This window comes from Gymnoscopelus braueri (assembly GCF_963280865.1).
Source record: "Gymnoscopelus braueri genome assembly, chromosome: 7".
Taxonomy (NCBI): domain Eukaryota; kingdom Metazoa; phylum Chordata; class Actinopteri; order Myctophiformes; family Myctophidae; genus Gymnoscopelus; species Gymnoscopelus braueri.
This window is the reverse complement of record NC_137608.1, coordinates 41783790-41810584: the sequence shown is the minus strand read 5'-3', so window position 1 is coordinate 41810584 and position 26795 is coordinate 41783790. Positions and strand designations below refer to the sequence as shown.

The window sequence follows — 26795 nt, the reverse complement described above, 5'->3', positions numbered from 1 at the left end:
AACAATGTATTTAACATTCACCAATTCACACACCGGTGGTGGAGGAAACCATGCAAGGCACCAACCTGCTCACCGGGAGCAGTTACATTGTAGGTGCTAAGTGACTTGCTCAAGGACACTTTGACACGCAGCCAGGAGGGAACCTTCCGATTCCAAAACGTCCGCTCCACTCTCTTCCAGGGGGCAGGTCAAGATTACTTTCGAAGAACACACGATCTGCAAGTGCTCGTCACAGATTTGACTGACAAGGCGTGTGGTCTGATGTGCTGCTATCGGTATGTTTCTCCTGGGAGATGCTGTGCTCTACCGCCAGACAAGAGGGTGCCTCCCTATAGACAGCTCAGTCAGCAAGGGAAAAGTAAAACAAGAAAAGCTTGTTCACTTGTACTCTTTGCTGTTGTCACATCATTTCTTGCGCTGGCTTTCATCAGCCTGAATCTTGAATGATCATGTTCATATTTTATGGGGGGGGGGGGGACTTTATGTCTTGATAAATACATTTTGCATCGGAAGGTACAACAAGTGCATGGTGACTTTCAATTTTTATACCTGGCTATTCTAGCTTCAGAGTTGGAAAAGTTCTGTCTTTCAGCATTCTGTAGCACTCCATGGATAATGAATTACAGGCGTTACTGATCTTATTGTCTATGCCAACAAACAGCTGTTATACAGTTAAATTCTGCATTTTATAATGCTGGTATGAGCCATGCTATTAAGAGTATGTCCGCATGTGGAAGGAGCAACAACAATGGCACTCTTATGAACATTGCTACCCTCCCTGCATCCCTGCTGCTCTACTTCTCATCTCCATTCCTGATCAGATTAAGCCAGCTACCTCGCGCCGCGTCGTGCTGGGCCCTCACCTTTATCACATTATCTCTTCCTCTCTCTCATTTTCTCTTTCCGCCTCTCCCTTACTTTCTCCAAGTCTCTCTCATTCACTCTCAACCTCTCTGTCTCTTTTGCTCTATGTCCGTCTCTCTAACCACCCGTCTCTCTGAATCTCAATCTTACTCTCAAGGACTGTTGTGCCCCATTCTCATTGGTTGCTATGGATCTTAGCAGGCACTTAGCATAATTAAATTGTTGATTTTTTCCCCCATTTTTTTTAAGGAGCGGTCTGGGAATCATTGTTGATATTCCCTGAAAGGATTTTGATGTCACTATCAGGTTTTGGGAGGGACATATCCTGTGGCCTTTATGACTCAGGGAAATTCACAAGGACTAATCGTCTGTATCGATCTGAATGTCATTGATTCACTGCATGGGGCAGGCAAGAGAGACCTGCTGGGTAATAAAATAAATTAGGTCAGTCATAGTACACTTTATCTCCCTCTCTCTCTGCCTCTATATTCCATACTCACTTTCCCTTGTCTGTCTGTCTCTCCCTCCATGTCCCTCCCTCCCCTACCAAACAGTCTGTCCTGCTAACTGTATACAGAGTGAACATGAATTACCTTGTGGAAACCCTGCTGTAGTGAGGCCACCAGAGGCCTGCTATTTTCAGCCTTCTTTCTCTTATCTCTACCCATAGTTTCCCCTTGAACAGCAGCAACCTTATTAGGATGTAAATGGGTCTACTGTATTCTTTCCAGAATTAGAGGGATGTTTTATGGGTGCAGTTCACCCATATGGGCATATGTTGATGTTCCATCATCAACCAGGCTTAAACTGTTGATTTAGGGAAAACATTCTTAATGTTGTTTATCCGAAAGAGTGCTGTGATGGCCTGCTGGCAAGCACTTTTCAAATAGGTGGTGATGGACAACAAGCACAGCCACAGAGGACCAAGCACTATATTGATAGTAGAGTCACGTTAATGGTCTCTGGGTTTAGAATAAAATGACAAAATGTGTGTTTGTAGTGACAGTTAAAAAAAAGAGAAGAGCTAATCTGTTTGTGTCAGATATTAGCCACGTTGTCTGGAGAATCTAGATACCTCAAAGTGTCTTCACATCTTTTCAAGGGTTTCAAAGCAAGGCTTTTAGCCCTAGATTAGATTTTCCATGAAAACAAACAATGCAATTACTCCAGAACAGCTCCTGGGGAGGAGGGGATAGGCTTTGTCTAAAAAGGCAACCTGATTGGATGACGCAACGATGACCTTGCCACAGGCAGGTCCACTCCACAGGAAGTGGTGCAAGGTACAGGCTAAAATGTAGCCCTGAGGGGATTAGGCCATAATCCTTTCTAATAGCCTTATACCGTATGCATTCAATCAGGAGCCATGACAGCTGTACTCCATATACTGCAGTCACTCAATTAACCACTTAAGTCCTATTTTATTTTTTTTATGTTCAGAAATAGGTAAAATAGCCGATCTACAAGCTCATGATGCGTCACATCGCGGTGCCATGTTTATCTAGAGCCCCATTAGCGACGGGTTTGGGGGGCATTTTTAAGGCTTTAGTTGACAGTGATAGCGGAGAGAGAGTAGGGGAATGACATTCACAGCATTTTGTGCCCATGCACCCACCCTGATCTCTATTATGCATCTGTCCCTTTTATGCCTATATCTCAATCTCATATTGAGGGGATCGGCAGTTCTGGAAAGTCCTTGTGCAGTGGTAAATGTCTGTGGAGAATGTCTGAAGAGAAAGTATTCACCTGTTTCCTAGGCTATGTGTTTTCCACTTCCTGTCGATTTCATTGGATATCATTGGTCATCTGACCAGTTTCATTCGATTTCATTGGATCAAATCGACAGGAAGTGGAAAACACACAGCCTAGTAAACAGGTGAATACTGACTTAGTAATCAAATGGCAGGTGTGGGGAATTTGATAGGTGTGGGGAATTTGCCTAATCATGCATAGGCTGGGGTTGCCATGGCAACCAAATGGCTCATTTAGGCCATGGCCAGAGCCCTTTTCTATGCTACCGACAAGTTCCTCCTCCACGTGGAGGAGGAACTTGTGAGTGAATCCACGTTATCAGTCTGGCTAATGCCAGGCAATGAGCAGGTTGGTGCCTTGCATGGTTTCCTCCGCATCGGTGTATGAATGTGTGTGTGAATGGGTGAATGTAATGCACAATCATTGTAAAGCGCCTTGGATAAAGGCACTTTATAAATGCACCATTTACCATTTATATTTGATCCAGAAATGTAGGTTTGGGGATGTCTAATTGTCTAATGTAGAGATCGACGATGCCCTATTTTTGGGTCCTATGTCTAGGATTACTGATCTTTTGCCCGAAAAAAAGAACAAACTCTTGAAATGTATTTGAAAAAACAAGATTGAATTAATGTTTCTCACATTCCTCGGAAGGTCTTCATCAGGGCGAAAATCCTTTTTCGCCCTGATGAAGGCCTTACGAGGTCGAAACATGTTGGCAGTTGCCTTTTAATAAATAAAGGCTGTTCCTCCTTTTTACTCCCGAGTGCCCTGATCGTCTGTAGTTTTTCCGCATATTAAAAGAACATTTAACTTTAATTATACAATGAAACAAATATAACATTGTAGATCTGCTATTTTTCAAAAGATTCTAAAAGGTAAAAAAAAGGGACACATTTGGTTGCATAATTGCAATAACGATGACATAAACAAAAGTCCTATAATGGCCGACATATTGGCCAAATCTAAATATCGGTCGGGCTCTAGTCTGATATAGTGCGGATTTGATTAGTCAGGTCTATTCGCGTCTTGTTGTTGGGGTGTGAGGACAAACAATCTCCTGAGACCTAATCAGATCACAGTGAAGCAACAATTTCTCTAATTACTTCGCTGCACATGCTCAGAGACGTGTAGAACTGTATGCACTGACTCCAGCACAAATGTCTACTTTGCTTTATGGCTACGGTCAGTTCAAAAAGTTCAACTTCGTTTCTGCCTGCATTTAGTTAATTGGACGTCCACCGCAGCCCCTAGTCACCATATCAGAGTTTGAGGCCACAGGGAGAAATATAATGATTTCAGACTGATTGATCTGTCCTCTGTGCTTCTGTAGGCATTAAAATTCTATACCGGAACCTCATTATGTTTGAGAAATGTCTTCAATTCATATTTTTATGTAGCATTTTGGAATAGAACTTATCCGTGTTGCATAACAATATTGATGTCCATAACATGAAGCCTGCAGTCTCTGGGACGGGTTGTATACTGCTTCATTAGTACAGTAGTTCTTGAGACTCTACATGACTCTAAACACCAGTATTGGAAAGTAACTAAGTGCATTTACTCAATTACTGTACTTAAGTTCAACTTTGAGGTAGCCTACTTTTACTTTACCTGAATATTTCCATTGTACCCCCCCACCCATTGTACCCCCCCAACCCTGCGCTGTGATTGGCCACCATTGTACCCCCCTAACCCTGCACCGTGATTGGCCACCGCTGACTCTATTCAGGACTGTGATTGGCTAGTGAAACACATGACACATGTGCATAGCCCTATAAATAGGACTATGCACTTAAAAAAAACACATGTATGGTTTTTAAGTTAGGGGTGTACAATGGTTGGTCCACAATATTACTTTTCTTTAAGTGAACTTCCATCACTGTGATGACCACTGTGACCACACCGCCCACTTCACACTGGGTGTGATTTTTTAATACTTAGTACTTAATACTTCTACTCCACTACATCTCAGAAGAAAACATTATTTTTTACTCCAACAATCTGCTATTTTGAAAGGATTTCACATATTTTGAAGATTTTGTTGCTGCCAATACTTTTGTACTTGTTACTCAAGTCAAATATTTAATACAGTACTTGTTACTTGTAACAAAGTATTTCTACACTGGTATTGCTACTTTTAGTTAAGTTTAAAACAAATCTGAGTTCTTCTTCCACCACTGCTCCTCACCTGATTGTACAACCACCTCCATCCAGACCCTGTGCATCTGAGCTTAGCTCACATCCTGTCACTGGGCCAGATAGCATCTGCTACTGCTGCTGCCACCCGTCATCACACACACACACACACACACACACATTTTAACAATGTATTCACGCACACGCACACGCACACGCACACGCACACGCACACACACACACACGTTCTCTAACTAGCATCTATTCTCATGTGGGTGACTTGTTATTATGCAGACTTTTCCCAGAGTGTCTACACCAGGTTTAGACCAGCGATTCTCAACCTTTTTTCATATCAAGGACCTTCCTGACCCAGGCCACGGACCCCCATTTGATACCATTTTGTATCTTGGGGACCCCAATCTGTATAGATCGGTGACGCCCAACCTACACTGTAACTCTTTAGTGTTTATTTAACTCTGAGAGTGTACATATGGAACCAAATGTGTACACTCTCAGAGTTACAGACCATTAGTGGTTAGCGGACCAAACACTGATAAACAGTGGTTTAGACTAACACTTCATAAACATGATTAATCCATCTCTCCTGCTCTGGTCCCTATGACATTGTCAACGGGAGTGACGTGAGCTGGAATACCATGTGTTGTTGCCATGGAAATGTGTGCAGGGGATGTGGCCAGTGTGACAGGCGGGTTGCGACACACAGACCCGCCGAAAAGCAGTGGTGGAAATGTACTGAGTACTTAAGTACAAACTTTTTCTTACTTTTACTTGGGTTATTTAAATTTCTTTGATATTTAAATTTCTACTCCACTACATCTCAGAGGAAAATATTATTTGAAAACTTTAGTTACCATTTACTTAACCGATTTAGATTAATACAAAACCCCTATTCTATACTTCATCTACAGTATATGAAATTACTTGATCCTTAGTAGATCTGCTCTGTTTGTAAAGAAGTAACAAATATTTCAAATCTCTTAAAACATTTGTGTGTGTACTTTTTCTTTTGGTACATTTAAAAAGGTAGGGTAAGTGATATTTTTTGGTAAAAACAAAAAATGTTAAAAAGCTAAAGCTCTATATTCTGATAGTAATCATTGCTAGAGAGTTTGTTCAGAAACAGAGGTCTCCCTTTCTCTCCAGCTCTTAGATAAACAGAAAATACATTTTCAGGTGGGTTGCCAATTTCAACCAATCAGGAGAGAGTAGCCATTTATCTGCTTCAATTTTGCAGAGTTCCAGTTCCAATTTTGTCTGCTCAGTTCTTTGTGTCATCACTTCCAATTTCACTTATTGATCCTGTATCCAGTTCTCCCTCTTGATTGGATAAAATTGGTATCCCGACCTTAAAATGAATGTTCTGCTTACTGGAGAGCTGGGGAGATGGGAAGACCCCTGTTGCTGAACAAACACTGTATAGCAATGATTACTATCATTATTATCAGAATATAGAGCTATTTAACACTTATTTCAACAAAATAAAAATGTCTCTCTCTTAAATTATAGCCCCCCTCTCTCAGAGAACATCACCTGCATATTTCCAGGGAGTTGATTATTCCTTGCTTTGTACATTATAAGTGCAGTTTTATATTCTGCAATATCCATGAATTTTAAAAGATGTGAATTTAAAAATAGTATATTAGTATGATCTCGATATCCAGCATTATGTATTGTCCTTATACTGTAGCTCTTTTTTTGTAGTTTAGTTATTGCTTGAAGTGAAGATTTATATGTATTTCCCCAAACCTCTGAACAGTCATTTAGATAACGGTAAAACCATGGAACAGTAGAGAATGAGATGTATAGTCCAAACGTGCTTTGCCTTGCTCAGAACTGAAATACTTCTTGATAGTTTAGTTTAGTATGTATATATTTAATGAGATTTCCAGTCATCGATTATCACCCCAAGAAATTTGTTTAAAACATTTTTTTCAATAGCAACACCATCTACCTGGATATTTACTAGATCATCTATTTTATAATTACTAAATTTCATGAATTTAGTTTTAGCCAGATTTAATGACAGTTTATTTCTATCAAACCACCTTTTTAACTTCAGAAGTGACCAGGTCCAATAGCTCCTGTAGATTTGTTCCAGAACAAAAACATTTTGTCATCTGCAAATACTACCATTTCTTTTATATTTTAGATACATCACGCATATCATTTATATATAGAATGAACAGTTTAGGACCCAATACTGACCCCTGGGGGACTCCACAAGCAATGTTCAAGCATGATGACACAGACTCACCCAACTTCACAAATTGTTTCCTGTCACTCAAATAGCTTCTCAGTTCTCACCCAGTTTAATACTATTTGCCTAATCCCATATCTTTCCATTTTTATTAATTAATATTTCATGATTAATAGTAAGCTGTGTATTGTCTCCTGAAGTAGATGAATGAGTTATTTCGGTGTGTGTCATGGTTGAATGTTAAGTCACATATGTACTGTGTGGATTACCTTACAGTCCCGACCATGATGCTCACCGGTGTTTGTCCAGTTCCTCGATGCTTCGTATAGATAATACTCTGGCCTCCTCCGGTGCTCCGCTTAGTTTGATAAAAACTTTGCAGTTTGTGGTCCATGTAGATTGGATTTTCTTCTCTTTCCTCATGAAACGTGCTTCCCTGGCGATGTCAGCGTTGCGTTTGGTGAGATGCTCATTGAAGTAAACGTTTGATCCTTTCAGTTTCCTTCCCTGTTTCATCAGTGCAGTCTTGCGTTTTCGATTGATGACGGCGGTTGTTTTGTCCTTGTCATTTCTCCGTGGCAGAGTGTGGCAGGCCTCAATGTCGTTGCAATCCATATCGATCCCCCTGGCTTGAAGGAACACAGCTACCTGTTGCTCCATGGCATCCAGTTCGTTAGGCTCTTCCCCGTTGTGTACGACCTGGGTTTGATTTGGAGCCCAGTGACAATAACGTCATTCATTCTGGTGTATTGTTCCAAATCTGACACTCTGTTCTCCAGGTAGTCGAGTCGCCGGTCCTTCTCAGCATTCTGTAGCTTTAGCAATCTGAGCATCCTGCCTCCATCATCAGAATTCATGCCGCAGTCCTAATATGTCCAGTCTGTCCCCTCATCTCTATTTGAATCACAGACCTTTAGACAGTGTCTAAAGGTGGTCATTGTGACATGTCCAGATATCATATGTGTCATCGTGTTTCATCATTCTTAATATAGCATTTCAAGCGAGACAGTTATGAAGCAATCTACTAGTCTGACCACTAAAACATGTGTGTGTTAAACATATTTACTCAAATACACATACACAGTGTAAAAATATGAATCTTGCTTATCACCCCACAGTATAGAAATACCATAACATGGTATTGCTAGTTTTACTCTTACTTAGATTTGAGCGATAACCATTATTTTATAAGTTGGCTATTCAAAAATAGCAGATCTACAAGCTCATAGCGCGGCAACAAGTGCCGCGCTACGTGCTTGTAGATCTGCTATTTTTGAAAAATCTGGAACATTTGTGCAAATCTTTGAATACATAGGTTTTTTTAAACAACATTTTTTAACTAAAATCTTTCCTTCTGGGAGGTCTCTGGAACAACATATTTTGATGGGGATCGGCGGCCAAAAACATATAATTTTGGGTGGTCCTTGATATGAAAAAGTTTGAGAACCTAGCCAAAGAAAACTATGCGTTCCCGGATGAATGGGTTAAGTAGAAAATCTGTATACTTCTTCCACCACTGCTGCGCTTGGACCTGTGATATGCACCCACAGGCCCCTCCTGTCTCATACATCATGTTCTGCAGCTATAGATAGATGTATAATTACTACCTCTACTGGAATCCACATGCTTCTCTGCCCTTTACGGACAATAGTAAAAGCATCAGTAGAGAGTGTGGTTCTCACCACGCATCATTTGCAGGATAGCGATAATGAATGATGATGAATTTATTTGTATGGCGCTTTTCTAAACAAAGTGAAAAAGATAGCTAGATAGTTGGTTAGTTTTGTGTCAATGTTTTGGAGATTTGCCTACATCCTGTTGAGGTGGCAGTTGAAGGGCATAGGAGACAGAAAAAATAGGCTTTCCACTTCATCCATTATGGCTGACGTCACAGAACCATGGGGGGGGCACCAATAAAATAAAAACAAGAAGAAAAGTCACAAATCTTGATGGATGTTTTTAACTGAAATTGTCTGACTCGAGTAGTCTCAAGTCTCAGAAAGAGACATACTGTACAGTACAGTACTTCAGCTCTGGACAGTCACAGGTTGTCCTGTTAAAGTACCTTTGAGCAAGACACTGAACCCATCCCTCATCACTTATTTAAGTTGCTCTGAATAAGAACAAGATCCAGCTGAATGCATAAACAGTAAAAAATCTCTCCAGCTAACGGCTGTGTTAGTTGTTCGTTATTTACGCATTACAAGTGTCTGCTCTTGAGGAACACAGTTGAACCCCAGCATGGACAGACTGTAGGGCAAATGTGTCTCATACTTTGTCGCCCTGGATTTTGTTGCAGTCGACTGATTTGCCACACGTGCACACAGTCACTATGCTAATGCTTGATGTGGGATATGAGGACTTTACACCAGATTAAGGAGAATATGATTACATCTGACTGTCTGGCTAACATTCCCTTTTTTTCTCCCTCACGTTCTCAATCCGTCAGGCTTTAGTATGCCACTGGGTCAAATGGCATGTTACCACAGTCTCTGCATTGCCCTTGACTAATTCAACATCTGCATCACACAAACAAGGGCAAGGCAGAGAGGACTATACTGTTGTAGGATTAAAGCCATGTATGTTTAGAGAGTGTATATTCCAGGAATATATCACAAACTCAGATTGACTATTCTGAGTGTTGGACCGTTGCACGTCAAGTTTCACACTTAAATTAACACTCCACATTTTGCTGTGTGGACTGTAAGTTCATGAAACTGTCCAGGTATGTTCAAAATTCAAAACATGAATTCTGCCACAATGGAAGCAACTGTGTCACAGCAGCATTCGTGAGCCAGTGGGTGGTGTGTCATCCTGCCCTGTTAAATGAAGCGTTGTATCTGAATACCAAATAGCTCTGAATCACAAGCAAAAGGCAACAGATCAAAGCAATTACACTGCCTTCAGATCTGGAACATTTGTCAATAATCAAACTAAAAAGCATTTGCTTTTAACCTGCTTGGAGTGCATACCGTTTGACACAGTACAACTCAGTACCCAGTGAATGCCGGAATAATAAGACTCTTTGAAAGTCATTTTTTAATACTTTTCTGTCATTGTCAACTGGTATATCTGACGCTATCTGAATTGTTCTAAGGCTGGTTAGACTTAGAACAGACTTCCAGAACTGTTTGGCCCAGTTTCCGATGTGCTAACCGCCAGTTTTTGCTGTGATCACAGATTCAGCTGTGATGTCTGTACATTTTATGGAGTACAAGTAAGACGCGCGAACGCAGCTCGAAAATATTGTGTATTTACGGACTTGTAATCCGTGTTATTTCACCGTGATGGGGAGAGAACTGTGTGTGTGTGTGTGTGTGTGTGTGTGTGTGTGTGTGTGTGTGTGTGTGTGTGTGTGTGTGTGTGTGTGTGTGTGTGTGTGTGTGTGTGTGTGTGTGTGTGTGTGTGTGTGTGTGTGTGTGTGTGTGTGTGTGTGTGTGTGTGTGTGTGTGTGTGTGTGTGTGTGTGTTTCATGTGATTAGAAAAACATTTTTTATTTATCGCACACATAACAAAATGTCAAATCGCCAGATGTGTGCCTCTCTGGTGAGCTGTACCGCTCATCACTCGCGTACTTAATTCTAGGAATCATGCGTATAATGTAGTAGTATGTACTGCACAAACAGGGTAAAGCACAGGCATTGTTGGCCAAGTAAACCAAATGTTTTCTGAAGAGACTAGTCCCCCAGACAGCTACAGAGTTCAGTTAATAATTGAGTAGTACTTCAGATTTGACTGTGTAGCCCTGTAGATCAGTAGATTCCCCCAGCAGAATGTAACTCTTCCAACCAGATTTACCTAAAAGGAGGACTCTTTGTTAGACGAAAAGTTAAAGTGAACGAACAATGCTTGCCAACAGCTGTTGAATCTCAGCAAATATTTTGAGTTTGCTTGAAAAGCACCTACATGGCAAGACAAGTAGATTATCATCCTGGGCATGAGCAGGTCTCATACAGTATGTGCCACCCAGAGGCAAGGCTGTGGTTCTAAAGAGAAAATATATGATACAGTGATATTATAGCACAGTTTGGAGCAGTGGTGAAAGATGTACTCAGATTTATTTCACTTGGTTAAGTAAAAGTAGCAATACCACAATATGGAAATACTCTGTTACAAATACAAGTCCTGTGTTCTATATATTACTTGAGTAAAAGTACAAAAGTGTTGGCATCAAAATATACTTAAAGTACCCAAACGTATTTATTTTTATGTGTATTTCTCAAAAAAGCAGATCTACAGGCTATACTGATTTAGAAGGTATTTGTAGAATCTGCCTCAGGTCTAAATGGGTTAATTTATACTCTGTCGTTATGACAGAGTTGTGTGCTGAAAATAGCAGCTCAAGCACAAGCTCACACTGCGTGAGTGTGAACAAGCAAAAAAATCTGCTATTTGTGGCGCAATCAGGCTGTGTGGAAAGTGTGACTTTCTGATTGTTTCCTTAGCCGCTGTTATCTTCCTGCCTGCAGTCTTGCAATTCTGTACTAGTACCACCACAAGTTGCTCATACTATATGTGAGTTTATGGACAAAATCTTAATAAATGTGGATCCATAGCCATCTGGATATCTATTTGAGCATCCTTTGCATGAAAAAGTTTGGGATTAAACTTGTACTGTAGCCTATAAGTAGCCACTGCCATCAAGACATGCCATGATTTTGGTGACACTTTTGCCGCCTGTGACAAAACTGATAATAAACTGATTATGTTTGATTGTGTGAAGCACAGACCTAACAACAAGCCAGCCGTAAACACAAGTCTATTTCCCACAAAAGTGGCAGCTGGCTGTCATTCATCATAATGAAGAAAATGGACTTTGTTCCCAGCATCCTAATCGATAACTTTATTTATTACAGCAGTGGTTCTCAATGTGGGGTCAGGGGACCGCCAGGGTTCCTTGAGGGGGTTCCAAATGGACTCTTACATATCTGTAACTTTTGAGAGTGAATGGTTACGAGATATGGGGGTCCTTGAAAATAAAAAAAGTTTGCGAACCACTGATATACAGCACTGACTCTCCTCGGTGGCCTGTAGTAACCGTCAGCTTTTGAAGATTCATCTGTTGCCATGGGAGCGGTGATGATGATGTGAATGGGAAGCTTCCCGTGTGCAGCTTTATGCAAATGAGGTTCAGTCAGCCAGGCTCTCTTTGGTCGGCACACAGATGTTAGACAAGAGTGGCCTGATCTTCAGCATCCAATGAGCTCAGCTCTGAAGTCTGGATGAATGTGGGGTTATTTATTTTATTTCTGTCTGTCTGTGGCCTTCACAGGAACAGTTATCAAATGAATCATTTACACTGGAACAGAATGTGGTGTGTGAGTCACTTATAATTAAACACTGTGTCGCTTCACAGCCAGAGATGCTCAGAGTTGATGCCAATGTGTGTGCATGTATGTGTGAATGTATGTGTACTTGTGATTCTATTTATTTTTTGAGAGAGAGAAATATCAGAAATTTGCCAAAAATAGCAGTATCTACAAGCTTACAATGTGTCACATCTGAGCTTGTAATTAGGCTTTTAAGTTTTAAGTCTCATAAAGTGACCAAAACATTTTTCAAAAAGATATTGCCAAAATATGACCATTCCGAACTCAGCAAAAAAACTAAACTGAAAAACCAATTCATGCTTTTATCTCAAGTAGGTTGGACTAAAATGTTGGGAATGTCCAAGGTTGCAGCTAATTCATAACGATGCTGTTAGACTGCTAACAAAAAAAAGAGAGAACACAATCATCACTCCACATCATAGCTAGACTACACTGGCTCCCTGTGTGTCTTCCAGAATCGATTTTAAAGTCTTGTTTATAAAACTCTCACCGGGATAGGGCCGGCCTACATCACAGACTCACTGTTGTTTTATGTTCCTTCAGGAGCCCTTAGATCCTCTACTGCAGGCTTGCATAACCCTACCCAAAAGAAAATAACAGCTGCAGCCTTCTTCAGTTATGCTCCCAAATTATTACCTTACCTACAGATTAGTGAGGCAGGCTCTGTTGAAAACACATAAAACCATATTTTTTTTACCTAATCTTTCTATTGCACAATTTCTCCAACAACAACAAAAATAGAATAAAAATCATAATTGTATTGAATTTTACTTCCATTTAACTTCCTTATGTGGTGCTTTAAGAATTTTTGCTGTCTCCCCCGTTTTGTTCTTTTAAAGCACTTTGTTTTTCTTGTTTGCTTGCTTTAAAGAATTTTCCTTTTTTCAAATCACTTTAATGTAAAGCATCATTTGTATTAAAGGTGCTATACAAATAAAATATATCATTATCTTCATAATTAATAAAGCAGCAACTATATACAGTAGAAGCTGTTTTTAGTTTTTTCCTCTGTGTCCTTCACTCTCACTGTTGTCACTATCCCGTAACCCATGGTCTCCTTTTCTATGTTCTCATCTTGTATCTCTTTCTCCCTTTTGTGTTGTTGGTCCAGGCTGCAGAGGTGGAGAGGCAGCTGTCCACTCAGGTCCATTCATTACGGGATGACTTCAGGGAGAAGAGTGTGTCCACCAGCCAGCATGTGACACAACTAGAGAGCCTCCAGGCTGAGGTGAGAGACACATCCTGAGAATGTATCAATACTGTCATTGATGGCTGGTTGACTGACTGACTGACTGACTGACTGACTGGCCGTTTGTCTGATTGGTTGAGCAATTTATAGAACTTACAAAACATTTAATAACAGTATACCGCAACCTACAGTCTTTAACTTGATATTTCAGTGTTGGAGCAGTGGTTCTCAAACATTTACATGTCAAGGACCCCCAAATTGAGCAGTTTGTGTTGTTAAAAACACCATTGTCCAATATCCTTCAAATTGTTCAGAAAATAGCAGATCTACAAGCTCACAACGTATAGCATCAAGACGTGTTGTGAGCTTGTAGATCGGCCAAATGTGAAATGCCTAATGTGAAAATCATATTTCTAACACATACTGTACACACAGGAAAGTAGATCCACTTGGCAAGAGGCAGTTTTACCAGTAAACATGATCCCCATTGGTAATAGAAGATCCACATAGTGTTGAAAATGAACTGTTCCTCAACTTGATGTACAGTATGTGCTGAGAAGTGAAAAGGTTCTGCTTTTGTGAAAGTGAAACCGTTGTAGTTGTTACTATGCAATATATAATTGGCAGTAAGGAATCATTCTCCTATTCCAGGGAATTTGCATTAGTCTGTTCAGAGATTAGTCACCTCTACTCGTTTCCTCTCTCCTCTATCACCGTTTGCCTCTCTTCTCCCTCCTGCGTTCTCTCTCGTCTCTTGAACTCCTGTTGGGTGGAGCAGCAAGGGCTAGAAGTGAGTGTGTGTCTAATGCTGTCTATTAGTCTGAATGCATGCTGCATGCAACTTCTTGTAAAATAAAGAAACAAGGATTGCGCAAACACTTTTTAAACTTTAATTGAACCCATTCTGGCTTAACAATGTAGCATATAGATGAATTGAAATAAATGCAGTCATTTAGTCATTAGAGTTAAAGGTAGGGTAAGTGATATTTTTGGGTAAAATAGTTTTTTTGTTAAAAAGGTTAAAGTACTATATTGTGATAGTAATCATTGCTACAGAGCGTTTGTTCGGACACAGGGGTCTCTCCAGCTCTTTAGTAAACAGAATATAGTACATTTTCAGGTAGGTGACAAAATGTAAGCAAATCAGGAGAGGGCACTGAAAATTCATTTTCTGTTTAATAAAGAGCTGGAGAGACATGGGAGACTCCTTTTACTGAACAAACACTCTATAGCAATGAGTACTATCAGAATATAGAGCCATTTAACACTTATTTTAACCAAAGTAAATCACTTACCCTACCTTTAAAGTGCTCCATGTTATACACTTTCAGTCTAAAATTGTGAGTTCCTGCAATTTTATGTTAAAGCATTTGTATGTTATTCAACATAGTTCAATGTAAACAAAACCTATTTTGAATTGATAAAAAAGCCTACTGTAGATCTTACATTTCTGGTCAGTACTCCTTCATTAAATCAGTGATATCATTTTTAATATAATTGTAGTCAGTAATACTGTTTGCATTTTCTTTGTTTTGAATAAGGCCATTTTAATATAGGATAAAGGGGGGGGGGGCTCAACGATACTCCGCCCTCCCTTTTGTAACCCTAAGGCAATCCCTGTTTCCTAAGATTGAGCATGAATAACTTGCTTGATTAACGGAGCATGAAATATTGTGGCGAGTCATGTGTTTATGTACAGAAAACCTTAGGAGGATCACAGAACCCCATTAGAGTATGAATCGTATGACACTAGCCGTGAAGAAAACACCATTGCCAGCACTGTAAATGGGCAAGAAGAAGAAGAGAAAAAACAAAAGATGACACTCTTATCTATATTTAGCTCCAATGCTGCAATGTCTGGGTGCTTCCACCATTACAAAGCCTTGTCTTAACATGACTGAGGACTGAGATGATGAATGGCCTTTCCTCCTATCTTTGTCAGACAGAGGCTCATCATATCAGCAGCAATGTCAACCAAAAATATCTTAAGGACACACTAAACCTGCCGGCAGATGCTCATGTAGTAACTTATACACGCCATTGAGCAGAACATAATGTCAGGCTTCTGCATTGTGAAGTAGGTTATGAGATGTAGGTCAAAAGCGGTGGGGATAAAAAATGAACAAGCACTGATGTTTGTTTTAATGGGGAAATTGCTGCTCAGCCTGGCAGGCTACAGAGACCAATGGAAAACTATTCCGCCAGTGAGATGAGATGAGAAATGTGATGGGTTGTTGAAAGCGCCGGCCTTCAGTTAAAGGACAACACAGGAGGAATGAGCAAATAACTGATATCAAGTTCCGTTTGAAAACTAACTTATCACAAGGACATTCCACAATATGAGGGTGGCAGCCTCCGGCTCCGCCTGTGCTAGGCAACAAACATTCTTCTGACCAAGGGGAGTCACTTTAATCTTGTGTAAGACTTCAGCTTTCCCTTTTGTCAGGAGAACAACAACTCGGCAAGGCTATAAGTAGGACCATAGCTGCATGTCTGGATCATTATCTACCAGCCAGGGCATCAAAAAGACTACCCCGTAGCCCATTTAGCCATAGTGGTGTGTAACTCTGTCCTCTTCTACCATGGTTTTTCCTGCCAGGTTAAGATGCTGTTGGAGCGGAAGATGGAGCTGGAGCAACGCGTGCATGCTATGCTAGAGGAGCACGAGCTGCTACAGGGCACTGTGGACGAGTTGCGGGAGAGAACACTGGTGCTGGAGAAACAGTGTCACGAAAAGGATTTACAGGTTGGCTGTAGTACAATACTTCTAAATGAGGGGTCCTTGTGGGGGTTCCAGGGGGTCCAAAGCTAAGTTATTGATAGTTGGGAAACAAATGGACCCTTACAGGTCTGTAACTCTTGAGAGTGTACATTTGTACAGAGTTAAATTAACATTGAGGCTTTTTACAGTGTACTGTAGATTGGGGTTAGAGAAACAAATCGTATCAAACGGGGGTCCAGAGCCTAATGCATATCAAAGTGGGGGTCTTTGAAATGGAAAAGGGCTGAGAACCAGTGGAGCTCTTTTTCCAGTGTATTAGCTAAAAGAGCTCTACAGGTGGAAAACAGAGGGGTCAATGCGGAAACTTTTAGCACAGGGGATGCGCAGGCATTTTATGTAGCGAAACTGGCCAATGGTATGAATCGATATCTCGTCCATGCACATTTGCATTTTTTTTATAGGTCACAAAACAACATGCAAATAGCTTATCTGCATCGTTTCTGTTATCCAAAAGGATAGCTGTGTGTTTCTAAGCAATCGTTCGTTTTTTTACTTAAATAAAATGTAGAAATACTGTTTCATGTAAAAGTCCTCAATCAAAATTGTACTGAAAATATTCATGCGCTGCTGGGTAGTTTAACCTACTGTATAAATACATCATAATTGATCACTTAATGTTTTGTATTAAAGATCTACATCTGAAAATTAACTAGTAACTAAGTCTGTCAAATAATTATCGTGGACTAAACAATATATTAATAATATTCGTCTCTGAGATGTAGTGGAATAGAAGTATGAAGTATATTTTAAAAGATTGAATTACTCAATTAAAGTCAAAGTACCTCTAAATTGCACTTGGTTACTTTGCTGGGTAGGGTAGATGATCATAAATAAGAAATAAGTACAATAACTTAACACATTGATTGCCTAGATCGAGTTAACTCGTTTTTCAAATCCATCACTTGATTGCCAAGATCGAGTTAACTCGTTTAAAAAAAAAGAGAAAAAAAAATGACCAAGGAGATATGATTTTTTCGAAGACCTAGACTCCCATCCACTTCCTTGTTAACTTAAAACTTAAAAAGTCTGTATCTCGTCTCCTGAGTACTTTTTTTCCAATGAAAAATCTCTGGCATAAAACTGCAAAAATTCAGGCAGTGAATAAGGATAACTATATATGCTACTTCAAGGGGGGGGGGGTCCTGCTCATCATACATTTCAGCTAAAATGCAATATTGCATTTTAAAAACTGCTAAAATAATACAATAGAAAAATACTTGTACTCGGTCTTGCCGACTCACGAAAAAGTGGTATTATGCACCGCTAATTTAGTTTTTATGTCAATTCAACCAATAGGCCTTGGAGCCCAGGTGTCAGGGGGCACATGATTTCTAGCCACACCCATGCTTGTCGCCTAGAACATTTCAATGACCAGTGTATGCGCATCTGTTTGTCAAATTCACATTATGTCAATCTGTTTGCAGCTCATTTTCCAACGGGAGAGCAAACAACAAACTCAGACTTATTTTTTTCTTAATTCAATATCAAAACACACACCGATCGATGGCAACATTAGGCACAGACTTGGCAGAGGTAGTTGATTGCTGATACTTTAGGCTGGACAAGCAAACCAAAAGCAACCAAACCGACTCGGGTGGTGCTATACCAGGCTACGCCTTCTCAACTAAGGCCCTGCAGCTCTCTCCCCTGGCTGTTATCTGTTGCCAGCCAGACATAAACTAAACCTCAGCATTTCCAACCTGCGTTGTATGCCAGCCAGGTGGATCCTACCAAGACAACGATAGGTAATTTGTAATCAATTAACTCAAACGAAGCTCATGGCCCATGAGCTATTTACACAATTACATAAAGGAATTTGCAAACAAATCCAAATCCATTTCCTGGGCACCAATTCATTCACAAGGCTATAAAAGTCTGAGTAAAATTAAACATGAACAAAACACCCCTCCTCCTCTACAGTACTTGGCACCCTCCCAATCCAACAGGATTGACAATACTGCAGACTGCAGAGGAGACAGGTGACAAATAATTGATTAACTTCTTTAACACCGTTTCAAATAAATAGAAATGCTTAAAACCCATGAGTTGTCCTTGTGTTCTTTAACATTGCATCAAGATGTACAGAAACATGTAATACAGTCGCTACTTAAAACACTTTCAATTCAAGCAGCTGTGTAGATTGTGTGCATGTAATGTCCCTGTTATTGTCTATAGGGCACGGGTTGCCCCGTGCCGTGACAGACCTGTTTCGAAGTAAAATGTTCCTGTACTGCGTCTGCTTCATGTTGTCAAACTTGCCAATCATCTTGCTTTTGTCCAGGTGTGATGCAAAGCAGTGACATTTGACAACTTAGCCTCATGCAGGAACAGAGTGTTGTTTTATAGGCTAAAATCATATTTAACAGCTAAATCTGGTACATGCTCATTTTTCCATCACACTGACTCAGTTGAGACAGAGCCACTTGGAGCTGCAGGAGGTCCAGATGTCTCACAGACAGCTGAGCACCCGACTGGAGGAGCTGAGCGAGGAACGGAGCCTCCAGGGCCTCACCCCCCATCCCTCCAGCCTGCTGTATGAAATAGAACAGAGCATGGAGCAAGAAGAGCAGGAACAGGAGAGAGAGCAGGTAAACGCCATTCATTCCACGCTACTGACTACATACTGTATGAGGACTATGAAGTCCTAGGCAGGGTTTGAGACTAGCATGAGAGCATTAAATACACAAACATAATATACACACATAAACAGAGACTTAAGTGTAATTACATTTGTATTCATATAAATATTAGGTCCTGTGTCCATATTCTGAGATATTTCTTAGCCGTCTCATCCCCTGCAAATGGGAAACCAATAAAAATCACAGTGAATTGAATTAACCCATTAAGACCTGGAACTGTATCATTTTTAGATTTGAGCTAAAAAGCATTATTTTACACTTTGGGCTATTCAAAAATAGCAGATATACAAGCTCATAGCGCGGCACCGAGTGCCGCGCTACGAGCTTGTAGATCTGCTATTTTTGAAAAATCGTGAAAATGTGTGCAAATCTTTGAATATATATATATTTTTAAAGCGAACATTTTTAACTCAAATCTTTGCTTCTAGGGGGTCCCTGGAACAAGATATTTTGATGGGGGCCCGCAGCCAAATACATATAATTTTGGGGGTCCTTGACATGAAAAGGTTTGAGCACCACTGATATAGTAACATACGTTTTTCAGAATACTGTTGAGATTTAGGAGACATGTAGAATCGGCTTCAGGTCTCAATGGGTTAATGTACATACACATGCACATTCGATTAGAGGCAACTCTACCGTCTGATTTATACACACCGAAAATAGCCGATCCACAAGCTCACAATGCGTCGCAGCGTGAGTATGAATCAGGCATTACCTTCTCTCCCTCTGTGTCTAGCTGCGTCTCCAGCTGTGGGAGGCTTACTGTGAGGTGCGCTCGCTCTGCTCCCATCTACGGGGCAATGACATCACAGACTCCGCCCTGTCCACCGACTCGTCCATGGACGAGTCCTCTGACACGTCCTCGGCCAAGGACGTGCCCACGGGGAGCCTACACGCCGGCCTGCTGGAGCTACGGAGACTCACGCAGAACCTGATGGATGGCAACGAGTCCACGGTACTAGAACTAATGTAGTATTATGGCTCATTTACGTGACACTACCTCTTAACCCTTTTAAGACCTGGAACGCATCTGTGTCCTTTAGATTTCTTTAGCTATTCAAAAATAGCAGATATACAAGCTCATAGAGTGCCGCGCTATGAGCTTGTATATCTACACAGATCTATGACAAACTACAGTAATGCACTCGCAGGGTATGATCAGTTCAGGAAGTATGTAGCAAAATTACTGCGACTAAATTTACAACTAATATTGTCTCTTTATATTTTGGATTATTTAGAAGTAAATATTTACTAAAGATCATTATTCATCTGATGCTCTATATTAATTGCATTATATTATTGTGTGTGTGTGTGTGTGTGTGTGTGTGTGTGTGTGTGGGTGTGGGGGTGTGTGGTGTGTGGTGTGTGTGTGTGTGTGTGGGTGGGTGGGGTGATGCAGGGTTCCCGGCGTAGTGATGAGGAGGCTCTGGAGGATCAGGTGAGGAAGCTGTCGGAGGAGTTGAGGGACGTCAGAGATCTGTATGAGGCAGAACAGGACAAAACACGGACCAGTGAAAACGAGCTACTACAACTGCACAGCCAGGTACTGACTGAAGTTACATTAATGACAAACAGTCAGAATAAGTTGTTTTATAGTGGCAAGTCGACCCAGAGTTCATCTTACAGCCAGCATTCGATGTATTTTTTTGTCTTACTACAACTAGATTATTATTCAGTGAACAGATTGGACTGCATCATTTATCTCCCGGGGCCGTGACACAGAATGCAATTCACAGAATGCCCTTTTGCCTCCCTTCTGGAGCATGGAGTCTTCTATAACTATACTTACTGCATCTTATGAGCATCCCCCTATGTGTCCTGCAGATGGCGCTGTTGTCTATAGAGATGCACTCAGTCCGTGAGGAGAGTGAGCGGATGAGAGCCATGGCTGAGGTCCGAGAGCCCAGTGAACAGTTCCAGAGTGCCATACGAGACAGAGACGATGCCATAACCAAGTATGTCAGAGAGGATAAGGAATTGAAAAAAAAGGTTTCTGTCAGGAGTAGGTTAGGCTATTATTCAGCTTGTATAACATTTATCCAGCAACTGCAATTAACCCTGTCTCATTCAAACTACACTATTATATTGCTGCTGTTGGGCAGAAAACTTGTATATCCATTTTTCAAAATTGTATGTTTTTTTCATAAATTAATGCCTTACTTCATCGAATCATCGTACAGGAGTGTCACGCAAAAGTAGGAAAAATAGCTGTTACTAGTGGTTAAGGCGCATACCACATATACCAGGCTCTAACGCCTAATTCCCGAGCCGGACGTTGCTGCGTGTCACTCCCCATCTCTGCGTGTCACTCCCCATCTCTCTCTCCCTGTTTCCTGTCACTTTTCACTAGACTACGGTATCCAAATAAAGGCAGAAAATCCCAAACAATATCAAGCTGTGAGCCTGTATTTTTTTAACAGTTTCTTACAGTTCTTCCTTACAGTCGACATGTCTTTCTCTTGGCTTTCTCTGAAAGATGATAATAGTTTGCGTGCCTGTGTCACACACTGAAAATAGCAAGCTCACAATGTGTCGCAGCATGACGCATCGTTGTGAACTTGTAGATCAGCTATTTTCAGTACAATACATGGCCCACATGGCACAATACAAGTATAAACCTGACATATCCCAAACCCATGTGGCTGGAAAAGTCAAGTCGTTGTTAAGATTAAATGGTTCTGATTTGGTCAAACTAGCAATAGGATACTCAATCTTCCAGAAAACATTAATGGTGTGGGATATTTGATAAAAGCAAAGGTTAAAGCCTCAGTCTGCGATTTCTTTAACTGGTTGGCTGTATGTAGATCAACGGAAACATACATTTAGACTGATAATACCTAAACATAATCCACGCTCACAGGAAGAAAGCGGTGGAGATGGAGCTCACCAAGTGTAAGAAGGACATCATGTCTCTGAACAACCAGCTCCTGGATGCCATCCAACAGAAGCTCAACCTATCACAGCAGCTGGAGGCCTGGCAGGTGGGTCAGAGGTCACATGATGCCAGGACAGAAGAGGTTCTGATATTGACAGTTCATCCTTTTGCTTAAGCTGGCAAATATCTTAACACTTCATTGTAAAGTATTTTGTTACACTTGTTTAAGAGCTAGTATAGAGTCATTCTCTGTCAAATCAGGTAATACTTGTGAAGATAGTGCTTAACTTAAGCTAGTTGAACGTACAATTATTCAGAACCAGTGGTTTCCAAATGGTGTGCCGAGGCACAATGGTGTTTTGTGACAACCACACATTATTGCCATAGGCACAAAAATATTGAAAACCACTGCTCTAAACAACAATGCACACGGTACCATGAAGTCATTATGAAAAGTATTTTCTTAATTAAGTAGCATGCTGGCATGAAAGGTGTTGTTGAAATGTCTTTTTCACATCCCTATAAACACTGTCCGATGTGCCTTTATGTTAACCAAACAAAACCTGTACAGTCGCACACTGAGCCACTCAGCTTACAACTGAATGACAACAAAACTAACTCTTAATGATTTAATTTGAGGAAGGTATCTTTAAGAGAATATATCGCCTAGATACGTATAGTCTGAGGACTCAGTGTGTGTGTGTGTGTGTGTGTGTGTGTGTGTGTGTTATCTCCCTTCCCCTCCTTACCTGTAACTAGCAGCTCTTGTCCTCTCTCTCTTTCCCTGGCTACAGTTTGCCTCCTCAGGGCTCTTTACTGTGTGGCTCTTGTGGTTTCTGATCTAGTGGCCTTTCTCAGCTTCCGTACCACCCTTTCTCCCCTGTGGTACACCCCCCTCCTGCCTTAGAGGTGAGCTGAGGCGTGCCATCTCGCTGCTGCAACCTGAACTAATACGTTCTCATACCACCACGTCATGCAGAGCCATTTCACGCTGCAGTTAGTTAACTCGGGAGGGAAAACGCCCACTCCAGCCTACCTGTCCATCTAAGTGCATTAAAGAGATAGTTCACCCCAAAGAAAAACATATTCTTTATCGATTACTCACCCCATGGAGACTTGAATTCATGGATACTTTTTTGTTTTTGTCGCATTCCTAAGCCAATAATTTGATGTCGAGCAGGGGTTCCAGTAGGAGACACAAAGGACTCTTTAAATTCAAGTCTCCATGGGGTGAGAAATCGATAGAAAAAAAGTCATTCTGGGCGTGAACTATCCCTTTAACCACCTCAGAGACCCATCCGCTACCACAGTCATCCCAGTCTATCACCCTCTGTTCTCCAGCTTTCTGTCTCATCCCTGACACCCTTCCACATTCAGTCTCTTTTTTTTCCCTTTTCTTTCATGCGGCGTGGCATTTCTCACATTCACTTGTCTTTTCTGTCGTTCACTCCATGTCTTAGGATGATATGCACAGAGTGATTGATCAGCAGTTAATGGACAAGCACCAGGACGAATGGCGCTCTGCGCCTTACTCCCTGTCGTCGCCTTCAGGGGCTCGAGCCGTCGGCGGTCAGTCCTCCAGACGAGCTCACCGCATCTCCGACGGGGACAAGAAGCTCTTCTCCTTCTTCAAAAAGAACTAGGAGCCTCCTCCGGGAATAGTCATGTGCACACACGTGACTGCAAATGAGACGAGAGGAGAGAGATATGGGAGAGATCATGTCAAAGCGAGTACAGGGGTAGCAACACAGCCAAAGATGGGAAAAGACATGCACTTACAGACCAGGGGGGGGCAAATGAGTTTCAGGCGAGTCATTTTGCACTTTATCCTGTCCATCACTCCTTCCCTTACAGATATTGGTGAAAGAGCAACAACGGGTCACAGATATAAGAGAAAGTCATCCCCAGAGCCTTTGGCTTTAGTCCCTATCAAACCATGGGCTCCAATAAACAGGGTCACAAAGTTTACCTCCAGAAAAGATGGGTCTGTTGTAGTGCCTAACTACCATCTACTGCCAACTCCGTAGAGGTAACACTGTGTACAAAAAAACCTGTTGTATGAATGCATGTTATGCCAAGGCTTCTGGGGAGAGATGGCTAAATGTTGTTGCTGTCGGGTGGAAACCTTGTATGTCCTAAACTGTTGTTTTCAGGAAATGGGGGGGGGGGGGAAATAACTTGTGTTCAAATGGATTCAACGTAGTTATTGTTTAGTCACAAGCTCTTGTTATATTTTTAATTGGTTCAATATTTATAAAACACACCGACAGGCTTAACCAGTTTCAAACGTAACCGCCTTCAAACTGTTTCAAAACACGTTGCGATGCGACATGTTTTAAAACATAAAAAGATTAAATATGGAGATGCAAGGTCTCTGCCCGACAGCAACAATATGCAGAACACATGGGATGCAGCACCATCGGAGGAGAGGAGAATAGTGGACCAGGGTTCCCTGGTAGGATTTCTATGGAAAATAGGATGGAACTATGGAACACTGCTCTATTGAACACACCCAGAGAAACCTTCAGTGTTAATAAAAAAAAATAAGGTCATTGGCTACATTTTTTAATTGTCAGAGTTAAATTAACACTGAGGATTTTCCGGTGTAGCAAGAATACTCTTGGATGTATATAAGTGGTATGGACCTGTGGTATGGAAGTAGATTCACTATGGACCTATGAGACATAGTTCTATGGAACGTTCCATGCTATGGCATGCAGTTCTATGCAACATAGGACGCTATGGAACACAGCAATAGTATGGTCTTATGGAGGAATGTACTATGTGACATGGCATTAGTCCATGGAATATAGATATATTTTTGGGGAATACTGTTACTTAAGGAACTATAGAATATATGCTGTGGAGCATAGAGGAACACTGACCAATCTCTGGGTAGGGACCAGTGTTGCTACAGCAGCCGACTCTGATGTGATCCCTCAGGTTTATTCATACGTTCAGGGATATACCGTGATGCCACTGTCCCCGTCATTTGGACTGGGTTCATTAGAACCGTATCATTACTCTTGACTGACAAACATTCATCATCAGAAAAACTAGCCATGCAAATTAGGCAGTCACACAAGATGGTCACAGCTCTATTAAAAGGGCCAACTCCCAGGACTGCCTGACTTGTGAGATTGTTAAACCCTCATTCACATTTACAGTATTAGATCTGTGGTGGTACCCAATCATGCACCGTTAAGAGCCAAGAGTATGCAGGTTTTCATTTCACTACATCAGCAAATTTCACTAATTAATACAGACTTCATCCACACACTGTGGGGAACTTTGTGAAATGATTTGGTGTAGTCCTTGGATTGAATGAAAACATGAATACCACTGGCCCTGCATGACAGGACACCACTGCTAGGCCAAGGTATATGTTCACCACTCATTCAGCATACAAGTTCTAACCCTAAATAAAATGTACAAGGACTGATTAAGGGACCATTACATTGAGTATATGTATCAAAGCCAGCCTATGTGTCTTTTAGTTGCGTCTATCTCAGGTCTGTGGTGACAGGGCTTTATGTTTATCTCTGATATCTGAATAAACCTTTGGGTAGCTGAGGTTAGCGGTAGCTTCTGATCAGGTGGGATTTTATTTCCTACAATTTGTCATACATTTGACAGAGTTTTCTTTCCTTTATTTATTTCTAAACATGTTACAATCATTGTCGTCATAAAATCAATCATCTTCCTAAACGACCAAATCTTCTAAATTGTTTACATCAGCTTGAGAAAAGAGGAGACAAACTTATATAGCACCAAGTCTTGGGGTACATGGGTGAGTCACGGCCTCCTCTTTGTCCCAAGAATTGATTAGTTATTGCATTGCTGTTATAGACAAATACACTACAGCATTCTTTTAAGACAATGCAGCTGCTTTAGCAGTGGTAGAAGAGTGATGTGGTGAAAGACTAATTAATGCAAAAGGTCTACCTCCCAATCTCATTGCTTTGGACCTTAGTGGGCACTTTGATTTCACTGCTGTAGGGGCTTCCATTTAGGCTCACATATACCTGTGACTCCATTAACAATACTTAAGACATGTCGACAGATGTGATGCACCTGAATGCTTGCGTGTGTGTGTGCGTATGATGTGCACCAGTGAGTGAACCTTGTGATGTCTTCTCGTCATCTCTGTGGGTCGCTCACAAGGATTTGAACCCAAAGAATGATTTTTTCTAAATAAGAGTTGACTAGGTTTGGATGAAATCGATATATTTATACAAAAAAAAATCTTTTTTGAATGAAAATGTACTTTTTTGTAGAAAAAAAGTTTGTGTATTATATTATTTGTATTTTGTTTTCTCCCGTGTATTATGTGTGTGTCATTGTCATGTGTGAAAAGGGGAAGGACATTTTCATTACCGAGGTGTTCATTTGACTTGGTGTGGCAGGCAAGTAGTAGTACCGTCTCATGAATCATGAGCTCTTCTATCCTTCACTTAAATTATTCACTAATAATGGAATGGATGATTTATGAGAAAGTCGCACAGATGGCTCATGAATCTCAGTCCTGTCTTGAGACAGATTTAATCCAAGTGTGTTGGCTGGCCGAGCTGGAATTCATCACTCAGATCAGTGTTTTTGACAGCTCTTTTATAGCCTCCAATAACACCTGAAGCAAGTAATAGTCTTACGGGTGCGAACAACCCAAAAATAGCAGGGCAATGGTAGAATTTGAGTCCAATTAAATTCAGTAACAGTAATGTGAGGACACTATGGTGCTGACCTTGGCACTCATTAGATCTAGGAATTTAAGTTAGAAGTTGGAGTTAATTCTATCGCATTCACTGTAAACATTCTTTACAAGCATCAAGGAAATGGCTCAAATGTAAAATATAGAAATTCAGTTTTATGTATGGAACATCCTTGAACTGAAGGGCCATTCCCTGGGTCTTTTTGATGGGATTTAGTGATCACACCATGACTGTTTAGTGCTAATAATCAAGTTGACAATTAAGAAAAACAGTCTGAACTGGGTTAAGATCTCTGTTT

General features: G+C 40.9%; 1 protein-coding gene across 1 annotated transcript in view; it reads left to right on the top strand.

Moving 5' to 3' along the window:
* Nucleotides 1–23906, top strand: part of bicdl1 (BICD family like cargo adaptor 1) — a gene marked incomplete at its 5' end in the record, with an annotated part of 30507 nt that extends 6601 nt beyond the window's left edge. The window contains 12 exon segments of the mRNA XM_080433613.1: nt 13412–13528; nt 14268–14279; nt 16089–16235; nt 18680–18859; nt 19650–19868; nt 20313–20456; nt 20738–20868; nt 21774–21894; nt 22634–22640; nt 22643–22677; nt 22680–22697; nt 23249–23906. Of these exon segments, the coding sequence (XP_080289739.1) occupies nt 13412–13528; nt 14268–14279; nt 16089–16235; nt 18680–18859; nt 19650–19868; nt 20313–20456; nt 20738–20868; nt 21774–21894; nt 22634–22640; nt 22643–22677; nt 22680–22697; nt 23249–23431 (1314 nt within the window). The 3' untranslated portion in view covers nt 23432–23906.
* Nucleotides 23907–26795: the final 2889 nt, after the last annotated feature.